The sequence below is a fragment of the Hoplias malabaricus genome, chromosome 11 (genome assembly GCF_029633855.1).
Source record: "Hoplias malabaricus isolate fHopMal1 chromosome 11, fHopMal1.hap1, whole genome shotgun sequence".
Lineage (NCBI taxonomy): Eukaryota > Metazoa > Chordata > Actinopteri > Characiformes > Erythrinidae > Hoplias > Hoplias malabaricus.
This window is the reverse complement of record NC_089810.1, coordinates 35,343,693-35,356,309: the sequence shown is the minus strand read 5'-3', so window position 1 is coordinate 35,356,309 and position 12,617 is coordinate 35,343,693. Positions and strand designations below refer to the sequence as shown.

At 42.2% G+C, this 12,617-nt stretch overlaps 1 protein-coding gene across 4 annotated transcripts in view; it reads right to left on the bottom strand.

The window, feature by feature from the left end:
- Positions 1-2,166: 2,166 nt before the first annotated feature.
- LOC136709281 (spectrin beta chain, non-erythrocytic 4-like) overlaps positions 2,167-12,617 on the bottom strand; it is a 67,946-nt gene continuing 57,495 nt past the window's right edge. For 2 of the 4 annotated variants that reach the window (XM_066684415.1, XM_066684418.1), the window contains 10 exons: positions 12,289-12,533; positions 11,876-12,050; positions 10,862-10,946; positions 10,085-10,281; positions 9,180-9,997; positions 8,943-9,003; positions 7,961-8,220; positions 5,072-5,239; positions 4,592-4,634; positions 2,167-3,111 (listed from right to left, as the gene is read on the bottom strand). In XM_066684415.1, coding sequence (XP_066540512.1) covers positions 2,902-3,111; positions 4,592-4,634; positions 5,072-5,239; positions 7,961-8,220; positions 8,943-9,003; positions 9,180-9,997; positions 10,085-10,281; positions 10,862-10,946; positions 11,876-12,050; positions 12,289-12,533 — 2,262 coding nt within the window. In that variant the 3' untranslated portion in view covers positions 2,167-2,901. Of the gene's footprint in view, positions 3,112-4,591; positions 4,635-5,071; positions 5,243-5,907; positions 8,221-8,942; positions 9,004-9,179; positions 9,998-10,084; positions 10,282-10,861; positions 10,947-11,875; positions 12,051-12,288; positions 12,534-12,617 lie in introns of those variants that run through there. The other 2 variants (XM_066684416.1, XR_010804479.1) reach the window with 2 other exon arrangements.

The window sequence follows — 12,617 nt, the reverse complement described above, 5'->3', positions numbered from 1 at the left end:
ATGAAGTGCACACTTCAGTGACATTGACGACGGATGAACTAGACGGGTGCAGGATCTAATCTAGAATAAAAGCCTTCTTACTTGAATAAGATAATCACTCCAGTAATTAAACTTGATTGGAAATAAAATAAATATATGATTTAAAAAAATGAAGCGACTTAGTTTTGCCAAGAAATGATGAATAATATTAAAAAACTGTAAAAGTGATTATTTATTATTTTACATTTTCTATAAAAGTCAGCTCACTTGAGACCATATATATATATAATTCCTTTTAATTTGTGAATGGGCAAGGTTAAAGTTGCTGAGATAGATACATAGATAGAAAATATAGTAAATATATGCAATACTAGAACCTGCCTTCACTAATGTTTATTTTATTGAAAGACATCAACTCCTCAGAGGGACAGACAATGCTCCAACACCTAAAACCTTCCCAGATGCTGTTACTGTAGGGGTGACGCTGCAGGTAGTGATGCAGTCACACAGCTCCAGGGCCCTGGAGGTTGTGGGTTAAAGTTCTGCTCCGGGTGACTGTCTGTGTGGAGTTGGTGTGTTCTCCCTGTATCTGCATGGGTTTCCTCCGGGTGACTGTCTGTGAGGTGTGTTCTCCCTGTGTGGGTTTCTCCGGGTGACTGTCTGTGAGGAGTGTGGTGTATTCTCCCTGTGTCCGCATGGGTTTCCTCCGGGTGAGTGTCTGTGTGGAGTTGGTGTGTTCTCCCTGTATCTGCATGGGTTTCCTCCGGGTGACTGTCTGTGAGGTGTGTTCTCCCTGTGTCTGCGTGTGTTTCCTCCGGGTGACTGTCTGTGAGGAGTGTGGTGTGTTCTCCCTGTGTCTGCGTGTGTTTCCTCCGGGTGACTGTCTGTGAGGAGTGTGGTGTGTTCTCCCTGTGTCTGCGTGGGTTTCCTCCGGGTGACTGTCTGTGAGGAGTGTGGTGTGTTCTCCCTGTGTCTGCGTGGGTTTCCTCCGGGTGAGTGTCTGTGTGGAGTTGGTGTGTTCTCCTTGTATCTGCATGGGTTTCCTCCGGGTGACTGTCTGTGAGGTGTGTTCTCCCTGTGTCTGCGTGTGTTTCCTCCAGGTGACTGTCTGTGAGGAGTGTGGTGTGTTCTCCCTGTGTCTGCGTGGGTTTCCTCCGGGTGACTGTCTGTGAGGAGTGTGGTGTGTTCTCCCTGTGTCTGCGTGGGTTTCCTCCGGGTGACTGTCTGTGTGGAGTGTGGTGTGTTCTCCCTGTGTCTGCGTGGGTTTCCTCCGGGTGACTGTCTGTGAGGAGTGTGGTGTGTTCTCCCTGTGTCTGCGTGGGTTTCCTCCGGGTGACTGTCTGTGAGGAGTGTGGTGTGTTCTCCCTGTGTCTGCGTGGGTTTCCTCCAGGTGACTGTCTGTGTGGAGTGTTCTCCCTGTGTGCGCATGGGTTTGCTCCGGTTTCCTCCTACAGTCCTAAAACAAACGTTGGTCCAACATGTTTTTTAGGTGTGTGTGTGTCACCCTGTGAAGAACAGGCGACCCCCTCCAGGGTGTGATCCTGCCATGTGCCCAATGATTCTGGGTAGGCTCCGGAATCCCCTGAACTGAATATGTGATTACAGACAATGAATGAATAAATGTTACTGCAGGCAAATGAAGGAGTTAATAATATTATAGGCACTTGTAATATTTCCACTGTAAAGGTAATTTGTCATTTTATTTAGTTTTAATAAGGAATATGTTTTAGTTTTGTATTAATTACAACATTTATAATAAATTGCAGTGAAGACTGTAAACAAATGACGTGTAGCTTTGTGTTGGAGGAAAGGGGCCTCATCTACAAAAGGCAGCACTGCAGTAATAGTTTGGGAAGCTCTGATTTACTGTAATAGCTTTCTGTGAGGAGCATTAAGAGGAGAGTGTCTGGTTCCACTCACCATCACTGTCATCAGTTCAGACTAAACACACTGCATCACATTGTTTGTAGCTCCCCTCTAAAGGGTCACAGCTAGGAAAAGTATGATCCTTGGAAACACAATTTAAACAGGATACAAGGGCTGTTCTGGGATGCCTTGGAAATTTCCGGTAATTTTTTTCAAACAGGAAAAGGGCATTAATTCTGTGGGATTTTTTTGTAGAACCAGATAGAAATCAGCCAACATTTCAGACATTACACACACTCGTACATTTATAATCTTCCCTTTATTTGTGAACAGACCTTTAGTTTCCCAGTTTGAAATGTTGAAACCGGGTTTGCATGCTTGAACATTATCATACGATCAGCCGTGTTGTCTACAAAGTGTCCAGAAGAGAATTGAAAAACATTGGAAGAACCAATAATTAATAATTAAAAAAGAAATAAGTCCATAGTATAAAAAGAGCAAAGAAAATCAAATAAATTAAAACAAAAACATGCTCCTCCTGCAGGGAAGAAAAACAAACAATCTTAATAAAAATTTTGGCATATTTCCATTCTCTTCAGCATTAGATAAGAGGGGTAAAGGTTAGATGTGGAGACACACAATATACAAATAGACAGTTTACACATATAGGATTCATCTCTCAAGAAATTAAAAAATAAATATCATGAGCTACGTCTTGTAACATCTCCTGGATTTATTTAAATTCCATATTTTGGCCCAGGTTCTGGTGGCCGTGTGTAGTTCTCCCTGGCAGACACCAGGGGGAGCTCAGTGCTCAGCGTCAGTTTCAGGTCCATTTAGAGTCAGTCTAAAGTTTTGAATCCATTTTCTGTTTTAAACCCATTTTGAATCACGTTATGAGTTTGTTTCGAGTCCATTTCAAGTTCCGTTTTCAGGCATATATTTTGAGAGCTAGATCACAGCGGGGACTGTCCCTATCCACCGCCTGATCTCACTCTGGACTTCTTCAGGAGCACTACGGGCTCTCTGGGCTAGGGGGCGCTATGAAGTTAGCTCTCATTTACGCTTGGATGTCTTCTTCTCAGGTTTGTCAGCTCTGTCAGAGCGCTCCGAGCCCCTTTCTGAGCCTCCCGCCCGGCTGCCTTCCCGCCGCGTGCCCTCATCCGTGGAGGAGGTGGTTGGTTGCGGGGGATTCCCCCATTTCTCCAGCTCCTCATGTTCAACGATACTGGCTGAAATGCTGCTTGTCCAGGCTTTCAGATCGTCCTGCCGGAACAAGAAGAGTGAGATGTTATGCACTGAAAATAAATCACAAACAAATGCTGGACGGTATACCAGTTAATTAGGTATACTCTTAAAATTTGTCCTAACGTTAGGGTGACCAGACGTCCTCTTTTACCCGGACATGTCCTCTTTTTTAGACTTAAAAAAATGTCCGGGCGGAATTTCACAAACGTCCGGCATTTTGTTTTTCTAGAGCTTACATAGAACTTCGAGAAGTTTCGTTCACAAACTAGTCCCGCCCTCCCCTACTCCGATTGGTTCGCTTGAGTGAGAAGGGGGCGTGGCGAAGTAGCCTAAAATCTTCTGATTGGGCGGTCTGACTGTAGAGCTACCGTTATTGGTCCATAACCTTCTCTGTAAACATTTAATTGGTCAGTCTGCACGTCAGTAGTCGTCGTTAATAGTATAATACATTACAATCACACAAATAATATACAGGTAAGTAAATAAATAAAAACAAGAACAGTATCTAAAGTACTCTATCCAAGACCCTCCAGGTAGGTCCATATAGGGGACCATATCCACCAACCGTGTGTGTATCTTACAAATTATAAGCCTCTGTCCTTACTACCCTTGGCCCAACACTGCAGAAACTGCACTATGTAACTTTTGGAGGAGGAAGGTGTTGGTCTTGCACGTAAACATCTGTTTTGCAGCCCTATAGCGAGCCAGAGATGAGAGACTATACTGACTGGGAACCAAACAAAGCAACACTAAATGATATAATTAATAACATAGTTAATGAGTTAAGATCGTATTACATAATTTCACATAATCTTCATAGCTTCAGCTGCTAATAGAAACAATAACGGCTCAACCTGCTCCATCAGTTCAATATGGTTTAAATATAACCTCAGCTGTGGGCTCAAACTCATCAATCTCTCAATGCTAGGGCACAATGAGACGATTGTGCCACTCAAAACTCCAAATTAAAGTCTCTAATTCTAAAATAAATATTACTTAAGTAACTCTTTAGATTCGGGTGACTGTCTGTGAGGAGTTGGTGTGTTCTCCCTGTGTCTGCGTGGGTTTCCTCCGGGTGACTGTCTGTGAGGAGTGTGGTGTGTTCTCCCTGTGTCTGCGTGGGTTTCCTCCGGGTGACTGTCTGTGAGGAGTGTGGTGTGTTCTCCCTGTGTCCGCGTGGGTTTCCTCCGGGTGCTCCGGTTTCCTCCCACAGTCCAAAACACACGTTGGTAGGCGACTCAAAAATGTCCGTAGGTGTAAGTGTGTGAGTGAATGTGTGTGTGTGTGTGTGTGTGTGTGTCTGTGTTGCCCTGTGAAGGACTGGTGCCCCCTCCAGGGTGTATTCCCGCCTTGCGCCCAATAATTCCAGGTAGGCTCTGGACCCACCGCAACCCTGAACTGGATAAACGCTTACAGATAATGAATGAATGAATTAACTATTTAGATTTTTGAACCTAAATGAACATAACACAAATTCAAAATTGTGGTGAAATCTTACCTCATCTTTAGCATGGAACAGGAATTCACTCCCGTCTTTAGTTCTAGGATAAAAAAAATATATATATAGAGTCCATTATCAACGTCAATTTTTTCCAGCTCGATTCTGAGCTACTCTCGTTTGTGCCTTTGTGAAAGATGAAAGGGGAGCTTGGTTACCTAGGCAATACTTTGTCTGACTTTAATGATGTTGTGGTTGAAAAAAAAAAAAACAGTTCAGCAGATTGCTGTAATACGTGGATCATATTTGTAAGTTAACTTTTACCTGACTTATGATGACGTTTCTCACATTACTTTTATAAAATTTAGCCTTGGATGAAACAACAGAGTAAAATTATAGAAATCTAGTGTATGACAGACAGGTGCCCTGAGTAAAAGATACACGGACTGAGACAGAAGTGTATTAACCGCGACTTTAAGTTCACACTGATTTCATTCCTAACCCCACTTCTTGTTTCATGTTTCACCGTTTGGCTCTTACTTGAGCGTGAAGACGTTTTTCTTCTTCTTGTACCCGTTGGTGATGTCGCAGGCACAGCCGCTTAGGCTCAGGAGTGGCTCGTTGTTGTATGGTGTCCCAGTATTTTTGGAGTCTCTGTAAAATCCCAGCTCTCCTTTATTCAGCACACAGTAAAGATTTACCCACGATCTGCTGCAGTTCAGAAAAGAATAAAGAATGGGATGAGAACTGGAAATGTCAAAGAATCACTACTCACCTTCTACCAGAAGTACAGAGTAGTCCCCAGAACTCATAAAGGAGGAGACCACCAGGAGATCATTAAATAAGGATATTTCTTGGCGTCTGTTTATAGGGGACGCCCTACACTTCAATAAGATGAGCCTCTGCTTTCTTATTTATTCTTATTCTTTATAAGGGTCACCTTTTATCGGTATGTTTTACTACATATAACTAACTACATATAACATTATTTGTATTTGAAAAATTCACAGTGGAGGGGAAGAGGAAAAGCAACACAAGCAAAGGCAAAAAGAAAGAAAAAATGGAAAGCAAAAGACAATGCAGAAAAATGAAAGAGAATAAATAAGAAAAAACAAACAAATGTGGAGTGAAGAGGAAACAGAAAAAAACAGAAAGGGGAGAAAATAAATGTTGCTCTTTTTCCTAAGTTAGCTGTGATATTTTTTTCATTATATTCATTATATTTTGGCATATTTCCTTCTCATGGTTCCGTGCCCCCGGAACCCAGAGAAGGTCCTGTTAAATCCAAAGTTTTGTCCTCGGTTCTGCTGGCCCGGAACCGAGCCCCTGTGGAGAACGTTAATTCTGGATTACAACACTGAGCTTCTGTGGCTTACCTTCGAGGAGAGGCAGGATATCAGCCAGGAAAACAGAGGAATCATGGGGGAAAAAAAGAGAGAGAGAGTTTGGTTAATGCTAGCAAATGGTGATGCTAATGCTAATTCTAGTGATTGGCTGCAGGATAATAGGACAAGCATTTGGACCTCATGTACACTGTTTACATGTACATGCACAAAAGAAAAACAGCTATTTCTTAAAAAAAATGTGTCTGACACTCATGGAGCAATGAGTCGATATGCTCGGCCTGAAGGGGGTGCTGTGAAGGTGGATCTCAGATTGAAGCCAAGCTGTGAATATTGCATAGGATGAGTACTTACGAATGTCAGAAACTCGATTCTTGGTTCTTCTGCCAGAGATGCATCCACCAAGAAGTCTAGCAGTGGCTAGCATGAGCTAGCAGTGGCTAACGAGTCATCATGCAAAGATGCAAGCTGTGCTTATGACAAATCATTTTTATTTGCAGGTTAAAAATGTTTGGATATGAACTTTTTAGCCAATGAAAGCAGACTTTTTTAAACAATTACTCAAATGATAGGAACAAACCTGGAGGAATAAGTCTAGCATGAACTACCCCCAAGATACATCAATGTCAATCACATATTTTTAGTGTTGTGTCGCAAACACAACACTAAACAGTAAATATAAATATGTAAAAATATGTGTAACTAGTCACTCTATAGAATGCAATGCAGCCCTCCAGCACAAACTAGTGATTTGTACATCTCCAAGCTGAATTGGAGATCACATTTGTTGTTATCCAGCTCACAATGGCAGCTCATAATATTACACCATGGTCTTTTGATGAGGTTGAATGATTCAGCCAAATCTCAACTCACATTCATTCATTCATTATCTGTAACCCTTATCCAGTTCAGGGTCGCAGTGGGTCCAGGTCCGGTCACTCACAGACAGTCACCCGGAGGAAACCCACGCAGACACAGGGAGAACACACCACACTCCTCACAGACTGTCACTCGGAGCGGGAATCGAACCCACAACCTCCAGGTCCCTGGAGCTGTGTGACTGCGACACTACCTGCTGCGCCACCGTGCTGCCCCTCAACTCACATAAAACCTCTAATTCGGTGTTAGCTAATATCAAAAACGAGAAAACGCATAATCTCTTAGACACCCAGACATGAATGATTGTGACGCAGTAAAGCAGATTTTAACCTAGCTTTTCACTTTATTAGCTTGAGATCCTTCAAGCTCTTTCAACAGAAAAAACTTTTAAATTTAAATCTGTTTGTCTTGTACATTTTTTGCCTTTGCAATTATGCAAAAATAAATAAATAAAAGCATCAGTGGATGCAGACTCGTGTTAGCACTGGACTGGATCAACAATCGTGCTAATTCCAGATCACAGTGAAGCTGTTAGCATGCTGGGTCCATGCCCTGTAGCTGCACTGCAGAAAGTGATATCTTGGCAAGTGAAAGCATCTGAAGAGATTATGTAATATTTTTTCGCTTTGAAATGTTAGTAAGAATATTATGACATTATTTATTTGTGAATAATTTATCAAGTGAAATGATGTTATTATATCCATGGACAGAAATTTGTCAAGCAAACAACATCAGGTAAATAATGTCTAAAAATATTAAATGAACTCATAATATTCATGTAACTATTACATCTAATGGAAAATGTTAGACATAATAATGAGTGTTAAAGTAGCAGTCATTTTCTCCAGTGATTTTTCTACATTTTATGCCATTATACTGACACCTACTGGCCTTGAGCTGCACATTATATGTTATAAAAATATTATATTCCCTTTTATATATATATATATATATTGTTTGTTTGTTTTTTTTGCTAGTGTTAAAATGTCATATTGCTCCTTTAATGAATCAAACAATGCTTTACATTTAACATTTGCCTTCTTTACCATTCTCCACTAGTGTTATTTGCATGTTTTTAAATCTCTTTTTCATAAATTATATCTGAATCTATTTTGTTGGGAAAAAAATGACTGATTGCACCTTAAAGATGGATTCACTTGCCAGGGTTTTTTCAGAGTTACAGTAAATTTTGGAGCCTGTTGCCCACCTGTTGGAACTCTTTTTCTGGCTCTCTATGTCCAGTTTCCTGAAGAGGAAGCCCTCGTGACGTGCGGTGTGGGAAGGGGGCTGTGGGACAGGCGGACTGCTCTGAGCCGGGGCTGATCGAGAGCGTCTTGTTTCTCCTGCCGTCGTTTCCTTGGGTCTCGGCCGGCGGCGGGGCTTGGGACGGTCCCGAGCTCGTGGTCGGTCAGGACGAGAGGATTTCTCTGGAAAACCATTCGGGAGACGAGGAACTTCACCGCGAGCCTGAGGGAGTAAGACCTTGGGAGGTTAATTCTCAGCCACTGAGAATATATTTCTGTATACACACCCCATTTCCAGAAAGATGCTGTAAGATTCAAGAATCTGTGACTTTTTAAATTCTCATGAAGTTTATTTGACTGAGAAAAGCGCAAAGAAATTATTTCCAATGTCATCCGTGAACAAATTGTGTGTATATTGCAAATACAAACACATTCAGAATTTTACACCTGCAACTCTATAAAGGTTGGGATAGAGACATTTTTACCAGTGTGTTACATCACCTCTCATTTTGATTACACTGTTTAATAATTTAAGAACCGTAATTGTTAAAGTTCTGCTTTTTTTATTTTATTGACATTGACAAAGCAATAAATCAGACAATACATTGATGAAGGTGATCTCTGATACATCCAGGAGAAAATGACTGATTGCTCCTTTAAACTTAAGTTTAACCAGTAGAACAAGGGTTTACAATGGTGAACAATTATTCTCAATATAAACAATAAACAAGGACAGAAGCTGAAGAATTTCTATCAATGATTGATTCTGTTTAGAAATAAAATAACGTCTATGTCATAAAAACATTCTTAAATTCTTTGCTTTACTTTATAATACATTTAGATCATTCATTTATGTAAACTAACATTTTGCTTTGTTTGAATTGATGTTGCTTATTATAGTGTATTTTTTAAATTGTAGGTATTTCACAGAGGCTCTGGACTCACTTGTGCAGCTTCTCTCTCTTGAAGTTGCTCCACAATCTCTGCTAAAGTGGACTTTCTGTCTCTGTAAACAAAATGTGAGAAGAAGAAAATAAGATGTACCTTGAATAGTATATGATAGACAATGTCATTACTATGCAGGTCATAAATGATTAATTTAATCAGATTATTGTTATGTACACTTTGTTTACTCAAAGAAACACATCCTTATGTTTGGTGTCATTGACTGTGCAGTCTCACCCTCCTGCGGAGCGCCTGTCTGACTGCTCCCGAGCCTCTTGTTCACTGCTCTCCTGCCTTTCTGCTCTGTGCCTCTCTCTGCGGCGGGATTCTTGAGCAAGGGCCGGACCCTCCTGCTCACTGGATGTCTGCCTCTCCAACCGTCTCTCTGCACGCTCTGCTTTTTCTCTCCACACCTCCTGGGGCAGCTCGTCTCTCCGGGCCTGGATCAGCTGCTCGTTGGAGAGCTGCCGCTCCAGTCGGGAATCTCGCGGAGGAGGGTGATGTTCCACCTGCAGCTCAGATCTGCTGCTTCCGCTTCCAAACGGTCCGCTGTTTAATCTCTCTCTTCCTCCCGGAGGCTCCTGGAGCATCACTACTTCGGCCATGATGTTCTCCTGGTGCCGGTCCCTCTCAGTCTCTTTTTCCTTCTCTCTGTCCACCAGGGGGCATACTGCTTCAATTCTCTCCATTTTCTGCTGCACTTGAGCTTTAACTTGGATGTTTTTTGTCTCCAGGGCAGATCCCAGGCCAGCAGCCACGCCCAAAAGCCCAGAGTTCCTGGCCTCCTGAATGCGATAAGTAGCTGCTCCGTTCATTATGGGCGTGTAATTGGCCACAGTGGAACCCAGCCTCCTGGCCACAGAGGAAGGAGAAGGGTGGACAGAGCTTCTTTCGGCCCGAACCTCTCGAACCTCTCCCTGGTCATAGACACCGTGTCTGAGGAGAGACGCTGCACTGCCTCGACCTGGAGAAGAGTCCTGAGGATCCAGAAACACCTTCCGGCCCAGCAGAGGGGTTGGGGGCAACTTACTCTGCTCTGCCTTTATCTTCTCCACCTGCAGAGCACAGGGAGTGAGACAAACTTAAAAAAAAAAGAAAGGCAGAGCAGACTAAGTTGTGTGTGTATATAAATGTATTATTACCGTAGTGAGTCTTCTTAAGGAACTGAATCTCTCCTCCCATGTGGCAGCTGCCTTTCTGAAGGCTTCGTGCCTCCTAATGAGCTGCTCCACTTCATCCACACTTCCTCCGAGCTCCTGACTGTTAATAAACGGCTCCTGAGCAGTGAGCCATGCCTCTGCCACCATGGCCTCCTGAGAAAACTGATGGACCTCCAGCACTGAGAGAAAGGAAACCAGGTAATAACATATTTAAAAACACCATAAAACACAGCTCTGCTTATCAATTTACTAAAACTGATATACCTTCAGCACTGAAATTTAATACTTTACTAATAAACCAGTAATTACACAGTTAATGCAGTACATTTTATTTTGAAACTGCGGATACTGGAAGCCTGTCCTTGCATTTCTCCTGCGGTGTTGCTATCAGTGTGTGAAGAGTGGGAGAAGAGGGTTACATTGACAATCCAACACAATGGGCAGCACTTTGAACACATTTTATAAGTGGTCAGAAACTTGTAAATAACTCATTAAAGAATAAAGTTACGTTAAAACCACACCCCACCTTTGTTTTTCTTGTGAAATTCCCAATAAATTTGATGTGTCACATGACCCTTTTCCCATTAAAAAAACATCTTCAAAAGTTTCCCCCCTCTCATATACTAATGTGCCACAAACAGGAAGTTAATATCATCAACCATTTCCATTTTATTAAGGTGTATCCATATAAATGGCACCACCCTGTACTAGTGTTTAATGTAGTATTTGTAGAGTTTTTGACAGATTTATTTCACTCACTCTGCTGGAGCTCCTCCCAGTGTTTGTCCCATTTCTCCGTCAGCTCTCTCTGCTTCGCCAGAACTTTCTCCAGCTTCTCTTTAATCTGAAACACAGCACAAACTACACTTCAGCACAACACCCTAACATAAAACACACACACACAACTTAACAAACACACAGTGTAAGCATTACACACAAATTCAATCTGGAAGTTAGCAACCCAGTTAGCAAAAGTTCAAAATCTTTGCTGTTTGTTACAGGCTCAACCAGACCGTAAATGTTCAGTGCTACATGACGACGCTACAGAAAACAGCATTCCCATCTGTTCTGACCAAAAACGAAGCTGAGCATTCAGAGTTTGGTTGAGCTTATAACCAAAAACTAAAGGTTTGAACTTTCTGGGCTGATACCTGTTGAACCACAAGAGATTTTGCAAATCTAATTGCGGCAATTGACTTCTAAAACAATTTTAGTCTTCTTTGACATGCTACATGACCACATTCCCAATTAAAAAACATGTCCTTAATCCAATATGGCGGCTTTCAAGATGGTGGCCATGTTCCGGACATAGCTTAAAAGATAGACCCTCTCACCCATAACTTGTTGGGTATTCAGATATGTCATATTCCCTTTCATTTCTGAAATAAAAGGGTGACCTGCGACTTTTAACTCAACCCGTAGAACCCTCTATAGCACATCCTCCATCAATCTGAAGAAGCCTTTTATGACACAAAGAAATCTTTAATCATGCAAGTGCTCAGGATTCTATGTAGAACCATTTTCTTTAAGAACCCTTGTAGAACTGTACTTTTTGAATGTGTAGAATACAAACTTGAACTACACTGTGCTGTGCAAAAGCACCTTTATTCAAAATAAAAGCCAGTTCAATTCAATCGGCCAACAGGGCATCCTTTGATTACCAAGTTTGAGGAACCCTGCTCTAATACTTTATTGTTTCTTCCATATCAGATATTTAAATTTAGTTCCTAATCACTGCAGAATTTGTCAAAGTTTATTTGCCCGCAGGTTCACCTCCTCAGAGGCGGGGTTTCTTGCAGCCAGCAGGGTCTTTCCCATCTCCACACACTGGAGCATGCTGCTGTTCCTGGCCTCCACCTCGCTCTTTAGGCTTTGGTGATAGTTCATGAGCAGCTCCACCGAGGACACGTCCCTGCAAGCAGCAGACAGTCCACAGTCGGTTAGCGCTCTGAGGAGACACACACAAACACAGACACACACACACACAACACACCACTACTAACACAAATATCTACATTTACATTTAGAGCATGTAGCAGATTCTTTTATCCAGAATGGCAGAGTTAGTTTACCTAGAGGATGGATTTAGAATACTTAGTGATTAAAGAGCTCTTAGTTTTGTAATAACACTAGACTTATTGTTTTTAGGGAAGGACTGATTTCAGATGTTTACAAAGTGGACTCACCTGGGTTTCTCTCCTGTGCCGATCTGACAGATGATGCTATCCATCCACATCAGCTGATCTCGCACCATGCTAAAAAAGCGCAACTTATCCGTCGCCGTGGTGATCTGCACACGGCACTCTTCGCAGGAAATGAGCAGCTCCTTCCAAGTCTGCATCACTTCGTGTTCCCTTACAGCGATGGCCTCGGCTTTCTCTCCCGCGTAAACTGTCCGCAACTGAGCGGCGCTCTCCTGCAGCTGTCTGACCTAAAATATAGGAAGGCTTTTTGTTTTGCTTTGTTTTCGTTTCTTTTAATAGAGTAGCTTTAATAGCTATTATACCACAGTTAG